At 43.4% G+C, this 16,013-nt stretch overlaps 1 protein-coding gene and 1 long non-coding RNA gene across 4 annotated transcripts in view; one reads left to right on the forward strand and one right to left on the reverse strand.

Moving 5' to 3' along the window:
• Positions 1–1,631: 1,631 nt before the first annotated feature.
• On the reverse strand, positions 1,632–5,654 carry LOC139530401 (uncharacterized). The gene is made up of 4 exons (XR_011666022.1): positions 5,449–5,654; positions 4,154–5,002; positions 2,077–2,166; positions 1,632–1,894 (listed from the first exon to the last, which is right to left on the reverse strand). It is a non-coding gene; the product is annotated as an uncharacterized lncRNA (long non-coding RNA).
• A 2,156-nt stretch (positions 5,655–7,810) lies between these two features.
• The window catches only part of LOC139530400 (coronin-2B-like), a 48,995-nt gene continuing 40,792 nt past the window's right edge, over positions 7,811–16,013 (forward strand). The window contains exon 1 of one of the 3 annotated variants that reach the window (XM_071326773.1): positions 7,811–8,077. In XM_071326773.1, coding sequence (XP_071182874.1) covers positions 8,063–8,077 — 15 coding nt within the window. In that variant the 5' untranslated portion in view covers positions 7,811–8,062. Of the gene's footprint in view, positions 8,078–14,717; positions 14,852–16,013 lie in introns of those variants that run through there. The other 2 variants (XM_071326771.1, XM_071326772.1) reach the window with 2 other exon arrangements.

Below are 16,013 nucleotides of genomic sequence, written 5' to 3' on the forward strand. Positions count from 1 at the left end.
CTATAGAATTCTCGATCATGTATAGTACTTACTATATAATTTTGTAGTATACGGTAAAATACTACAACACACTGTTGTATCCGTCAATTGTGTACTACTTACTATAGAATTGTGTAGTATACTGTAGAATACTATACTACACACTATATTGATATGCAAATATTTAATTTGCATATGCCCATTTCCCTCCCCATATCCCAATTTGTCTCACCAATGAGTTGAGTGAGAAACCTACCTGCCAAGTATCTATGTAGACCAAGGTTTCACAATCTCGGATCTGGGGCCCCTGCTGGGTGTATGTTATATCTGAAAAAACAATACAGTAAATACTACAGTGTATTACAGTAATGTCAGCAAAACACTACAGTAAATACTACATAAATATAGTAATACTACTGTTGTATTTTTTTATGTGGGGCAAACAGAGAGAGAGCGAGGCAGATCGCTCAAGTGACTTCGAAATTAGACGTATAGATGTTGCATCTAGCTATACAATTCAGTACAGTAACATCACACAAACATGCATTTCTCTGGGACACTGGTGGAGAAACTGAAGCTGTACAAGTTGTGGTTGTGCATACCCCAACACTGAAAAAGAGGTAAGAAATGCTGTATGCATTTTCTGTTATGCTTTGTGATTCAATAATGATTTTGTTGGTAATTGACCAAAATAGTTAGCTTAGCTATGTTTGCCTGTTCAGCATATTGCCTGCCTATATACAGCATTGATTCCTATCTGGTGTGAACTACCAACCAGAAGGACTGAATGAATACCCAGCATGGTCAGCAAAGTAAACAATGGGTCATCTGCATGACATATTGGCGGACTATGGGCCATCAAGTCACAGGATGGTACATTAGTATGACATGTTCCACTGGTTAAAGCACTGCATCCTATGTATGTAAAATACACTGTTGTGACACTGACTTATTTGGTGGAAATATTTTAGCCCCAATTTAGCTGTAGTCAACAGAGAATTGATGGTGATTCACAACCCTGAAGAGCATTGAAGAATATGAGGTGGTTGAATTCAGATACGGTGCGTACGTTCTCACAATAATGTATTCATTTCCCATCAATATGATGTTATCGAATGAAAATCAACATTTATTTGGCATATGCATAGGATACAGGCTGATGTATACGGGAATATGACATTGCATTGTACCATGTACAATTGAAGTAACAATTTGTTTCATGTTTTCCCAATGTCAACCTTAAAATGTCCAGGATAGCTTGGCCCTGTTGGATGGAGGAAACAGTCAGCCATAGATGATGATGATCCTAACCCTTCAGCTACACTATATGCGTCACCATCAGCAGTGTCCATGTGACGTTGTACCTGCTACACCAGAAACCAACCAAATCAACTCTATTTCTCATTAATTCAATTCACAAGATGAGAATGAAGTCACGCGTCAGCAATTGATCAGTTAAGCTCTGTAGCAGGGCTGTAAGGATGCACATTGGTCATACCGGCTCTGATGACCTCCTAGTAGGGAGTGAAAGGTGGGAATCAGGAGCAGCACATAACAGTTTGTGACCTGGAGGTGTGGGACCTGGCAACATGGTTGTCATTCCAAGCTGCTGTGTGTGGCGAGTACTGGCCTCCCGTGATCCACTGCGGCACCATGTAGGCTTTTTTTCCTGGGAGCTGTTGGTTAGCTATATATGTCCTGCCTTGTTTGTGTGTTTTATTTCAGCTACATGTGTTCAGTTGTCATTGTAATTTACTATTTTTTTGTTGAAAACAGTCACTTATATCTTGTAAAGTTTTTATTAGTGAATTATGTGGATTTTTCACAACAGAGATTTGTGGTCAGTCTTTTCATGCAGCAAGAAGTCCAAGTCTTCCATTGTTCTGTTACTCCAGCAGTGTTGATGCTGATCTCACTGAAATGCATTGAAATCACTTATTAGCACAAGTGTCAATGGCCTTTACAAACCAAGTTTTTATAGTATTGATACTAAACTCAATGTAATTGTATATGCATTTCTCAAGTTTCATCAGGAAAAGGTATAATACTTGTAACAAGCGCAATGTCTGACATTCTGTATGAACAAAAGTTTCCTACCAAGCCCTTTGCACTGATTTTCCTGGAAAAACTCTTGCTTGGTTGCTTGTGTCGGGAGGAACGATTCTGAGTCTTTGGGGATTGTTGGCACTGTGTGGGAAAACATAAAATGAATTGTTACTTCAATAGTACAATGCAATTTCATATTCCTGTATATACCCCACTGTATCCTGTGCATATGACAAATAAACATGAATTCTGATAGCATAATATGGATGGAATATGTATTGTGTTGCTTTAACCAGTGTAACATGCTAAGGTAACCATCCAATTATTTTATGGTCCATACTCAACCAATACAGTGCATTCTGAAAATATTCAGACCCCTTCCCTTTCTCCACATTTTGTTACGTTGCAGCCTTATTCTAAAATGGATTTTAAAAAACGAATCCTCATCAATCTACACCCAATACCCCATAATGACAAAGCGAAAACAGGTTTTTAGAAATGTCTGCAAATGTATAAAAAAATACAAAAAATAAATCCCTTATTTACATCCCTTTGCTATGAGACTCGAAATTGAGCTCAGGTGCATCCTGTTTCCATTGATCCTCCTTGAGATGTTTCTACAACTTGATTGGAGTCCACCTGTGGTAAATTCAATAGATTGGACATGATTCTGAAAAGCATGTAAGGTCCCACAGTGGACAGTGGATGTCAGAGCAAAAAACAAGCCATTAGGTCAAAGACATTGTCCGTAGAGCTCTGAGACAGGATTGTGTCAATGCACAGATCTGGGGAAGGGTACCAAAAAATGTCTGCAGCATTGAAGGTCCCCAAGAACACAGTGGCCTCCATCATTCTTAAAGGGAAGAAGTTTGGAACCAACAAGACTCTTCCTAGGGCTGGCCGCCCGGTCAAACTGAGCAATCGGGGGAAAAGGGCCTTGGTCAGGGAGGTGACCATGAACCAGATGGTCTCTCTGACAGAGCTCCAGAGTTCCTGTGTGAAGATGGGAGAACCTTCCAGAGGGACAACCATCTCTTCAGCACTCCACCAATCAGGCCTTTATGGTAGTGGCCAGACGAAAGCCACTCCTCAGTAAAAGGCACATGACAGCCCAATTGGAGTTTGCCAAAAGGCAACTAAAGGACTCTCAGACCATGAGAAACAAGATTCTCTGGTCTGATGAAACCAAGGTTGAACTCTTTGGCCTGAATGCGAAGCGTCACGTCTGGAGGAAACCTGGCACGATCCCTACGGTGAAGCATGGTGGTGGCAGCATCATGCTGTGGGGATGTTTTTCAGCTGCAAGGACTGGGAGACTTGTCAGGATTGAGAGAAAGATGAACGGAGCAAAGTACAGAGAGATCCTTGATGAAAACCTGCTACAGAGCGCTCAGGACCTCAGACTGGGGTGAAGATTCACCTTCCAACAGGACAACGACCCTAAGCACACAGCCAATGCAACGCAGAAGTGGCTCCGGAACAAGTCTCCGAATGTCCTTTAGTGGCCCAGCCAGAGCCCGGACATGAACCAGATCAGACATTTCTGGAGACCTGAAAATAGCTAAGCAGCGACGCTCCCCATCCAACCTGACAGAACTTGAGAGGATCTGCAGTGAAAAATGGGAGAAACTACCCAAATACAGGTGTGCCAAGCTTGTAGTGTAATACCCAAGAAGACTCGAGGCTGTAATTGCTGCCAAAGGTCCTTCAACAAAGTACTAAGTAAATGGTCTGAATACTTATGTTAATATGATATTTCAGTTTTGATTATTAATACATTTGCAAAAATGTCAAGAAATCTGTTGTTGCTTTGTCATTATGGGGTATTGTGTGTAGATTGATGAGGAAAAAACAAGTTAATCAATTTTAGAATAAGGCTGTAATGTAACAAAATAAGTCTGAATACTTCCATGTCATGCAGATGAGCCATTGTTTACTTGACTGACGACAATGGATATTAATTCCTTCTTTCTGGTGGGTAGTTCACACTAGATAGGAATCAATGCTGTACTGTATATAGGCAGGCAATGTGCTGAACAGGCAAACATAGCTAACAATTTTATCGATTGCCAACAAAATAATTACTGAATCACAAACCATTACAGAAATTTCATACAGCATTTCTTACCTCTTTCAGTGTTGGGGTTTACACAACCACAACCTGTACAGCTTCAGGTTCCCTCGAAATCCACCAGTATCTCAAATCAAATTGTATTAGTCACATGCGCCGAATACAGCAGTTGTAGACCTTACCGTGAAATGCTTGCTTACAAGCCCTTAACCAATAATGCCGTTTTCAGAAAAATACCAACCAAAAAAAGGAAATGAAAGTAACAAATATTTTTAGAGCAGCAGTAAAATAACAATAGCGAGGCTATATACAGGGGGTACCGGTACAGAGTCAATGTGCTGGGGGCACCGGTTAGTCGATGCAATTGAGATAATATGTACATGTGGGTAGAGTTATTAAAGTGACTATGTATAGATAATAACAGAGAATAGCAGCAGTGTAAAAGAGGGGAGGGGGGGGGGGGGGGGCAATGCAAATAGTCTGGGTAGCCATTTGATTAGATGTTCAGGAGTCTTATGCCTTGGGGGTAGAAGCTGTTTAGAAGCCTCTTGGACATAGACTTGGCGTTCCAGTACCGCTTGCCATGCGGTAGCAGAGAGGACAGTCTATGACTAAGGTGACTGGAGTCTTTGACAATTTTGAAGGCCTTCCTCTGACACCACCCGGTGTAGACACCACCCGGGCCGTACGCACTACCCTCTGTAGTGCCTTGCGGTCAGAGGCCGAGCAGTTGCCAAACCAGGCAGTGATGCAACCCATCAGGATGCTCTCGATGGTGCAGCTGTAGATCCTTTTGAGGATCTGAGGACCCATGCCAAATCTTTTCAGTCTCCTGAGGTGGAGTAGGTTTGTGCCCTCTTCACGACTGTCTTGGTGTGCTTGGAACATGTTCATTTGTTGGTGTCCCTGAGAAATACATGTTTGTGTGATCTTACTGTATTGAATTTTATAGCTAGATGCATTTTTTGGGGTGGTCCTGGGCCGAAAATGCTGTTGACTGCCTAGATAGATAGTATTATCATCTACAAACTAAAAGACAGCCATGTCAACAATCTGCATATCTTGCTTTAGATAGCTAACATAAGTTAGTTGAAATTAAGGCATTGGGCATCTTGTGGGGTTTATGCAGTGTAGCGACATGATTCTATTGTCAAATTAATTTGAGTACAAAACAGTAAGTATACAGAATATGTTAGCTAGCTAGTTCGCTAAGTAGCCTTATTAACTAGCTTGAACATTGAACACACTAAGATCAGAAGCTGACGTAGCTAGCAGGCTAAAAACACAAACCAGCACTTCCGTAAAGTTACCAGTCCATGAGAGCAGTGGCAATTTCGCAGTTACTCTTTCACCTTTCAAAATGAATTCCAATATGAATCTTGTTTCTGGATTGGTCATGAGCAGTCTTTTTCTCGCTTCTTTTGCTCTTTTGCGGTCGATTTGATTCCGATCTGAGAACCGAGAATGATGTTTATTGGCTTCGTCTGCTCTGTTCTGTTTTTGGCAGCTGGAACGTTAGGTTGCAAGTGACATTCACTTTCTCTCCAGCTCCGGGGCCGCAGGGTCAGTCGATTAGGCGGGATTAGTGCGAAGACACACTTAGCCTTGAAGGACAGTCAAAGATGGCTCAGTGCTCAACCGTCTTCTTTTCGTTCAAAGTGGAAACATTTCTGCTTTAACTTCGAAATTTGACTATTGGAGAAACGTAACGATGCGAAGCAGGAGGAGTCAACCCAGGGTGTCAAAAACACTTCGAAATTTGTCACACTCCTTCAGCAAGTAAGGAATCATACAGAAAAGGACTTGCACTATTGAATTTTCTTACACCATTGCCCTCACCCTCAACAGCTTCGTTATGCGTTTAAGAAGAGCTACAGACTGTGGTTGATGATGTGCTATACAAAGTAAATACATGAAAGACTGCGCAGTATTGTGACAGCTCACTGATAGGTGTAGATTTTGGTTTGTTGTCATTCGTTCATTTAGAATTTGTTATTCTGGTGTTTAATCAACCGAATGGGGGGCTGATCAGCTGAATACATACTATGTACACAGTGCACAAAACATTAACCCCCCCAATGGACGCTACAAGGTGTCGAAAGACTTCCACAGGGATATACTGGCCCATGTTGACTCCAATGCTTCCCACAGTTGTGTTAAGTTCGTTAGATGTCCTTTGGTAGGTGGACCATTCTTGATACCCACAGGAAACTGTTGAGCGTGAAAAACCCAGCAGAGTTGCAGTTCTTGACACAAACCGGTGCTCCTGGCACCTACTTTACTGCCATACCCCGTTTCAAAGGCACTTAAATATTTTGTCTTGCCCATTTAATCATTGTCTCAAGGCTTAAAAATCCTTCTTTAACCTCTCTCCTCCCCTTCATCTACACTGATTGAAGTGGATTTACATAGCAAGTGGCATCAATAAGGGATCATGGCTTTCACCTGGATTCACCTGTCAGTCTAGTTATGAAAAAAGCAGGTGTTCTTAAAGGAACATTTTTTTAAAAATGTCAAGTTCATATTCATAATCTTCAGCACCACCCCACCATCAACATATATGTGAATTTGTGCATTTTGATGTTTTGTTGTAAAAAGATAGAGAAAGAGCTCTCAGTTTTTCCAATGACATCATCAACCAATTTGGAGAGAATTAGTAGGCAATGCCTACTCACAATTGGTCAAAATCACACAATGCATACCAATGTTGTCATTGGAAACACTTATCTTCCTCAATTTTTTTTACTACAAAAAATAGAAATGCACCATTTTCACATATGTTGATGTTGGGGTGGTGCTAGAGATGATGAATATGTTGAAACATTTTGAAGTTCCCCTTTTATGTTTTGTACACTCAGTATGCTATGAATACATCCCTAGTAGGGAAAGACAGGCTGAGGTTGTTCATGGATGGATGTATTGTATGTAACAGGACTTGGATTGTTGTTTGCAAAAGAGAAAGGTCATTGCTGTTGTTCCTAAACCAACCACACGGTGGCAGCATAACATCAGCTAATGCTTGAAGAACACAAGTTCTCTAAATAAATTCAAGTTCACGCAAATAACTTACGAGCAACTCCTACTACAACATACTGAGATATTGTACTTTCTGACAAATGGATAAAAAAAAACGTAATGCATGCCAGGTAGAACTCTTTACAGACTATTTCAAGATGAACAAAGATTATTTAAGGAGTTGAAAAGTGATGCTCAAGGTGAGCGAAAACATTTGTAGTTTGTGTGAGAGAGAGTGGGTTGTTTGTCTGTTGCCAGTAGACATCCATCTCTTGTTTCAGGAACACGAGCACTGGGGGAATTAATGTGCTTTATGCCAGTGGAAACCTGAACGGGAGCCCACCACCACTGGACCTGAACTTCACTTGCAAGTTACTCACAAATAGTTACCATTTCACTGAACAACATTCTCTTCTCTACTCTCCAATCCTCTCCTACTCTCCAGTTCCCTGTCTCTCATCCTCTCCCACGTTGACATCGATCCTCTTTCTCTCTTCTCCCCTGCCCTCTCCTCCATCTCACTGGTATTGCTTCTTTCCCTAAGCCAGTAAATCACTGAGCTTCAGTGAGGCTGTGAGAGAGGAGATTACAATGGAGGGATGAGGGAGGGGAGGAGAGGAGGAGCTCTTCCTGTTGTAGTGACCACGTGCGCCTCCTGCCTCACTGCAGCACTTACAGACCGACAGCAGCATCATCACAACAGCAGCAGCTATTGGCTCCTTCCACATAGTGAGTGAGAGTGCAACTTCACTCCCTCTTTCTCTCTCCTCTCTCTCTCTCTCTCTCTCTCTCTCTCTCTCTCTCTCTCTCTCTCTCTCTCTCTCTCTCTCTCTCTCTCTCTCTCTCTCTCTCTCTCTCTCTCTCTCTCTCTCTCTCGTTGTGTCTGTCAGATTTAAAGGAGTTCCTGTGCGATAAGAGAACGTTGGTGGAACACCCACACGCCTCCACTGCATGGCTCTCACAAAGGTAAGCAGCAGACTGAGGAGAGAGATGCTGGGCTGGGTCAGGAGGATGCTGCTTTGGGGAGGTGGTGGTGATAAAGTTCAAAATGGGTGGTTCGGGAAGTGATGCTCTTCCGTCACTGCTTCAGCTTTGACAGGTGGAGGGCAACTAGATAAAGTGGCAGGGCTGTCATTGATGCCAGGCTGACAGCTGCCCTTGTGGTTACAAGAGTCTGGGGGCTTTTAGGTGAAGTATCACTTTTTGTATGTTTCAGACAGGTGTCTTCATTTTGGAGTATGCAATGAATTTGCGAATTGCTTTTTTCATATCATGATTGTCATATTAGAGTGAATAGGTTGGTAAGAAAGCATCTCCCTCTTTTGCAGTCGATTTGGCATTATTTAGTTCAGCAGTGGAGTTGTCGAGCTGAGGGGAGCGCATGTGTTTTGTTTTGTGTTCAAATCATGAACAGTATACTGCCAGTTTGAGTTTGCAGCCAGCAGCAGGCTCAATCCCCTTGATGAAATACCAACAGGACAGAGGCTTTCCACTGGGAAATTAGCATTATGCCCATCTGCTGTGTACTATGACAAATAAATACGACAATCATATTCGCATACCACACACGCATACCATAGGCAGCACTAGAGCAGATATGTAGAAAATCATTCACTACTGCTAGAGATACACTAAGCCCCTACGAGCAGCAGCATCCCACAACAACAAAAAACAGTAGAATAGGGAGGGGTGCAGAGAGGAGAGACAGAAATAGACACAGAGAGAGGAGATAGACGGGGTGAGAAAGAGGGAAGAGAGAAAGGAAATTGGAGATGGGGAAGCAGTGTGGCGTGGTGTGGAGTAGGAGGCGGAGAACAGGTGTTAGCCGTACAGCCGTCTGTAATGCTAACCAGTGGCCTGGCCTCACCCACATCACTCAGACACACAGAGAGATCTGTCTCAGTGAAATGGGAGGCCTGGCCTCTGGAGAGAGAGCAAGAGATGCTGACTGGGTTGCTGTGATAAACACAGTGGAGAACAGACCGTCCTCACTCAGCACACTGTGACCTTGCTGTAGCGTTCTAGCAGACCTTGGGGCTGGGTGGATGTCAGGGATATGGTATCACAGGAAAGGGACACAGGCTGATAATGATACAAAGAGAGCTCACAGTCAAAATCTCAACAATCTTAAAAAGACCATGACAAAAATAATACACACGAGTAAAGCACTAATGTTGCATCAAATCACAGCCAACTATGTTAACCTAATTATACATTACTAACCCTAATCTCTTGAGGAAATTGGAATACTGCATATGAGCTAACCATAGGCCTAAAATGCTGATAGTGTAATACAAATGCAGTCGAAAGACCAAACTCAGATTGTATCCTTACCTTTGCCCAGTCACATCCATTAGGCTGTGGAGTTTGTGGAGATTGTGTCTGAGCCTCTTAAGGCCTTTGCAGACTGTACGATTTTATGCCACAATTTTAACGTTCCAAATAAATGTCCATGTCATGGGCATACTCTTAGGTTGTGAACGATTGTTGGACGTCTTGGCTTGTTCAGTGTGACAGGGTCTAGGTCTGCCGATGAAGTACCACTACGTGCGGTCGTAGGCTCCGATAAAGTTCAGTTATTTGTTTTCCTTTATCGTGAAGTGCGGCTGGTGTTGCAAGCCGATCCCGGCGACTGACCAATAGGAACATGGCCAGCACTTAGTATGCACACAATAATACGGTTATTGTGAATAGTCAGATTAATATAATAGTTTGATTTGAACGATCTCCCTAATAATCTTGCTTACACAACTTTACAATCGCCAGACAAAACAAACGTTCTACAACAGGGACCATGTTATTTTGGGAAGTTTGGACATAAAAAGTTTGAATGTGAAAACAATTTCTAAGATGGATACTTTCACTCGCGCATAAGCATTGAGAGAGGCTTGCGCTGCTGTTGCTGGCACATGCACAGATCGAATGCACCGCTGCAGCTGACGTAGCCTATATCGGATAACGTGGCCTCGCAAGGCAGTCGGAGAATGTGACGACAGAACTGAAGCAAATCGTATAATCTGGCTAGGTTGATATTAAGATTTTAATTTGGTAACACCGCACAGTGCGACGTGATAATCGCAAAGGACTGAATCCGACGTACAGTCTGCAAAGGCCTTTAGCAGTGAGTAGGAGGGTGAAGTATTGTATAGAGCAGCTGGTGGAGGAAGAGGAAACGTGGCTGGGGGAAAAAAGCCTATTGTCCCCCTGAAAATATCCACAACAATGGCATGACATCAACCAGGAAATTTACGTAACCTATCTCGAAGTACAAACCGCAGCCATGACATTCAGGAGCTAAACAGTAGAGTTAACCTCAGGTCATTGCTGCACTGACTGACTGACTAAATGGTCTGTTATATTTGAACTGCAGGTCTGGTGTGTATGTGGTTCACAGTGTGAATGTGACCATTTCAAACCACGAGTGCATAGACGAAGACATGATACATTCCCATTCACTGCCATCTAGTACAGTTATTAATTGTTCTAATGATGCTTAATGATTACTGTCACCTCCTCCCAAACACATACAATCATGATAATAATTTAATGATGAGGCCCATACACAAGCATGACGCACCTACAGTACTTTAGGTATGGTATTCTATGTGAAACTAAAGGATTTCTAGACCTAGACAAAAGAGACTGGGATTTGAGTCTGAGGAGGTCAGATGGTCCCTATAAGGATAGTTACTTACCCCTCTATCTGCACTGGAGACTACCCTGGTTTGTACGCAATGGAAAACGTTTTAAGATGTGTGTTTCTTATTGGACAGGTCCAGGTAGTCCCTTCTTGTTTCAGGACATTTTCTTCGGTTTGGTGCCTAATAAATAAAACCCTGGTCTGCGGTTCAGATCTGCTCAAACCATCTCAGAGCTGTCAAAACAAATCCAAACCAATGACCAAAAAACAGCAAGACCTTTACAAAGGGTGAAGGTGCGGATCACTGGGAACATGTGCCATCTCACTTTACCCCAGATGCATGCCGATTGAAATGTCAAAGGGTTCACAGGTAGAGGAAGAGCAGGAAGTCATCCATTAATAAAGGAACCAAGAGGGAGATAAGGCAGGATGGAAATGGAGCGTGGGCAGTGAGAGGTCTGTTGTTCTGGGGTTATGGAAGGAAAGAGACTTTCTTCCTCCTTCTACATGACTCAAAGGAAATAGCTGCTTTTGATGATAAGGGCTCATAAGGTTGACGAGTCCATGCGTCAACTACCACAATAGACCTGTTTGAACTGTATTGACCTACCGTACTAATCTGGTTAAAGGTCTAATGGCGACACTGATTTTCCTCTTTGTTCAATGCTAAGGAGTTGGGTTCTCCCATGGGAAAACAGGGTTCAGATCCCGCATGTGACAATGACGTCCAACGTGGGGTGGTCTCTCATGGGGAAGGAGGTCAAAGGGGGTGAATATAAATCAAATAAACTGTTTTTGGTCACATACACATGTTTAGCAGATGTTATTGCGGATGTAGAGAAATGCTTGTGTTTCTAGCTCCAACAGTGCAGTAATATTTAACAAGTAATATCTAACAATTTCACAACAATACGCACAATACACACAAATCTAAGTAAAGGAATGGAATTAAAGAATATGTAAATATATGGACGAGCATTGTCAGAGTGCCATAGACTAAGATACAGTAGAATAGAATATAATACAATACAGTATATACATATGAGATGAGTAATGCAAAATATGTAAACATTATTAAAGTGGCCAGTGATTTCAAGTCTATGTATGTCAATCAATCAATCAAATGTATTTATAAAGCCCTTTTTACATCAGCTGATGTCACAAAGTGCTGTACAGAAACCCAGCCTAAATTCCCAAACAGCAAGCAATGCAAATGTAGAAGCACGGTATCTAGGAAAAACTCCTTAGAAAGGCCAGAACCTAAGAAGAAACCTAGAGAGGAACCAGGCTCTGAGGGGTGGCCAGTCCTCTTCAGGCTGTGATGGGTGGAGATTATAACAGAACATGGCCAAGATGTTCAAACGTTCATAGATGACCAGCAGGGTCAGATCACAGTGGTTGTAGAGGGTGCAACAGGACAGCACCTCGGGAATAAATGTCACTCAGAGTTAGAGACAGCAGGTGCGGTAGAGAGAGAGTTCAAAACATTAGGTCCGGGACAAGGTAGCACGTCCAGTGAACAGGTCAGGGTTCCATAGCCGCCGACAGAACAGTTGAAACTGGAGCAGCAGCATGACCAGGTGGACTGGGGACAGCAAGGAGTCATCAGGCCAGGTAGTCCTGAGGCATGGTCCTAGGGCTCAGGTCCCCCGAGAGAGAAAGAGAGAGAGAGAAAAGAGAGAGAATTAGAGGGAGCATACTTAAATTCACACAGGACACCGGATGAGACAGGAGAAATATTCCAGATAACAGACTGACCCTAGCCCCCTGACACATAAACTATTGCAGCATAAATACTGGAGGCTGAGACAGAAGCGGTCGGGAGACACTATGGCCCCCGGACAGGGCCAAACAGGCAGAATATAACCACCCCCTCTTTGCCAAAGCACAGCCCCCACACCACTAGAGGGATTTCTTCAACCACCAAACTACTACCCTGAGACAAGGCCGAGTATAGCCCCGGACAAGGCCGAGTATAGGCAGCAGTCTCTAATGTGCTAGTGATGGCTATTTAACAGTCTGATGGCCTTGAGAAAGATGCTGTTTTACATTCTCTCGGTCCCAGCTTTGATGCACCTGTACTGACCTCGCCTTCTGGATGATAGTGGGGTGAACAGGCAGTGGCTTGGGTGGTTGTTGTCCTGGCTTTCCTGTGATATCTGGTGCTGTAGGTGTCCTGGAGGGCAGTTTGCCCCCGGTGATGCGTTGGGCAGACTGCACCATCCCCTGGAGAGCCCTGCGGCTGTGGGTGGTGCAGTTGCCATACCAGGCGGTGATACATCCTGACAGGATGCTCTCAATTGTGCATCTGTAAAAGTTTGTATGGGTTTTAGGTGCCTAGCCAAATTTCTTCAGCCTCCTGAGGTTGAAGAGGCGCTGTTGCGCCTTCTTCACCACACTGTCACTGTGGGTGGACCATTTCAGTTTGTCAGTCATTTGTACTCCGAGGAACTTGAAGCTTTCCATCTTCTCCACTGTGGTCTCGTCGATGTGGATAGGGGGGTGCTCCCTCTGCTGTTTCCTGAAGTCCACGATCAGCTCCTTTGTTTTGTTGACGTTAAGTGTGAGGTTGTTTTCCTGACACCACACTCCCAGAACCCTCACCTCCTCCCTGTCGGCTGTCTCGTCATTGTTGGTAATCAAGCCTACTACTGTTGTGTCATCTGCAAACTTGATGATTGAGTTGGAGGCGAGCGGGGTCATGCAGTCATATGTGAACAGTAAGTACAGGAGGGGCTCAGCACACACCCTTGTGGGGCCCCCGTGTTGAGGATCAGTGAAGTGGAGGTGTTGTTTCCTACCTTCACCACCCGGGGGCGGCCCGTCAGGAAGTCCAGGATAGACCCAGTTGCACAGGACGGGGTTCAGACCCAGGGCCTCGAGCTTAATGATGAGCGTGGAGGGTACTATGGTGTTGAATGCTGAGCTATAGTCAATGAACAGCATTCTTACATACTGTAGGTATTCCCCTTGTCCAGATGGGATAGGGCAGTATGCAGTGTGATGGCGATTGCATCGTCTGTGGATCAGTTGGGGCGGTAAGCAAATTGAAGTGGGTCTAGAGTGTCAGGTAAGGTAGAGGTGATATGATCCTTGACTAGTCTCTTAAAGCATTTCATGATGACAGAAGTGAGTGCTACGGGGCGATAGTCATTTATTTCAGTACCTTTGCTTTCTTGGGTACAGGAGCAATGGTGGCCATCTTGAAGCATGTGGGGACAGCAGACTGGGATCGGGAGATATTGAATATGTCCGTAAACACTCTAGCCAGCTGGTGGATTCCAAATGGTTAGCACAGGTACTTCCTGTTTGAGTTTCTGCCTATAGGAAGGAAGGAGCAAAATGGATTTGCGGGAGGGCCTTGTAGGCATCCCGGAAGTTGGAGTAGCAGTGGTCGAGTGTTTTAGTAGCACAAGTACTACAGTAAATGTGTTGATAGAACTTAGGTAGCATTTTCATCAAATTTGCTTTGTTAAAATCCCCAGCTACAACATATGCGGCCTCAGGATATATGGTTTCCAGTTTGCATAAAGTCCAGTGAAGTTCTTTGAGGGCTGTTGTGGTATCGGCTTGAAGGGGAATATACACGGCTGTGACTATAACCGAAGGGAATTCTCTCGGGAGGTAATACGGTCGGCATTTGATTGTGAGGTATTCTAGGTTGTGTGATCAAAAGGAATTGAGTTCCTGTATGTTATCACAATTACACCATGAGTAGTTAATCATGAAACATACACCCCCACCCTTCTTTTTCCCGGAGAGATATTTATTCCTGTCTGCGCAATGACCCAACTGGCTGTACAGACTCAGACAGTATATCCAGATAGAGACATGTTTCTGTGAAACAGAGTATGTTACAATCCCTGATGTTTCTCTGGATGGAAATCCTCACAATCTTCGATAATAAAGTAAACTTTATTATCCAGAGACTGAACATTAGCGAGTAATATACTTGGAAGCTGTGGGTGGTGTGCGTGCCTCCTGAATCGGAATAGAAGTCCACTCCGAGTACCTCTTCTTCGCCGCCGATTAATTGTATCAGCCTCTGGAACGGACAAAGGATCCGATTCTGGAAAGTCGCATTCCTGGTCGTAATGCTGGTAAGTAACTGCCGCTCTGATATCGAAAAGTTCTTTCCGGCTGCATATAATAACACCAAAAAATGTCTGGCCTAGTAATGTAAGAAATAACACCAAAAAACGAAATACTGCAAAGTTGCCTAGGGGCTAGAAGCACAGCTGCCCTCTCTATCGGCGCCATGAGACAACACTACATATACAGTATATCCCTTACTAGCTCAAGATAGCAATCTGCCTTTGTCACAGGCAAGATCTGAACCCTGGTGTCCCACGTGAGTCGGGCTTACGGTCTCACTGGGAACATGTGGCATGACTGCAACTTCAAAATTAGTGTTACCCTCAGCTTAAGTGTGAATTTCCTCTTCTCCTAATGGTAAAACGTTGGCTTCTCCTGTGGACCAGGGTTCAGATCTTAGCCTGCCTGTGACAAAAGCAGAATGCTATCTTAATCTAGTAAGGGGTATATGTAGTGCTGTCTCTATTAGCCTGATATTCTATATTATAGTTTAAATACAATATCTAAAACATGCTGTGGCTTAAGTAGTTGATAGACTTGGTATGCAGCAGGCACTGAGTGTGCTGAAAAATACAACAGTTTGATACTGTTTAATCCATCCGTGATTACCACAGAGCTAATGCTGGCATGTCTGTTTTAGCTGATGTTCAAACAAATGGGTCTTTCACCGCATAGACCACCTATATTTTTTTCCCTCCACTGATAAGCAGTGTTAGCCAAAATATATATCTACACACATTATTCATCTGCCTGGCATTCAGATAGCATCCTGCTTAGGTCTCCCCGACCAATTTATTTATCAATTGGGGTCCCAACTTACTGTTGAGAGTTAGTATAGTAGAATACAATAAAGAAATGTGGTTTTGCATCATCAGTTTTTCTCTTGTTATGTCAGTCATTGACAGTCACTCAATTAGCCTATGTCAGCTAAAAAAGAAATATTGGTAAATTAGTCTAGCCAGCTATCTAAAATTTAGTAGATTAGTGACATGATTAGTAGTAATCATGGCCAAATTATCGACTAGGCACGGAGGGAACATGCACAGGGCCTCCAGGGGCCCCCATTCGTTTTGTTAGTCACTCTCACTCAAATATCCTATTAACATGGCATAAATCATGTCAAAATGTGTAGAATTACAGCAAATTAGCTTTTAAACTGCAAATGTT

This window comes from Salvelinus alpinus, chromosome 9 (genome assembly GCF_045679555.1).
Source record: "Salvelinus alpinus chromosome 9, SLU_Salpinus.1, whole genome shotgun sequence".
Classification (NCBI taxonomy): Eukaryota; Metazoa; Chordata; class Actinopteri; order Salmoniformes; family Salmonidae; genus Salvelinus; species Salvelinus alpinus.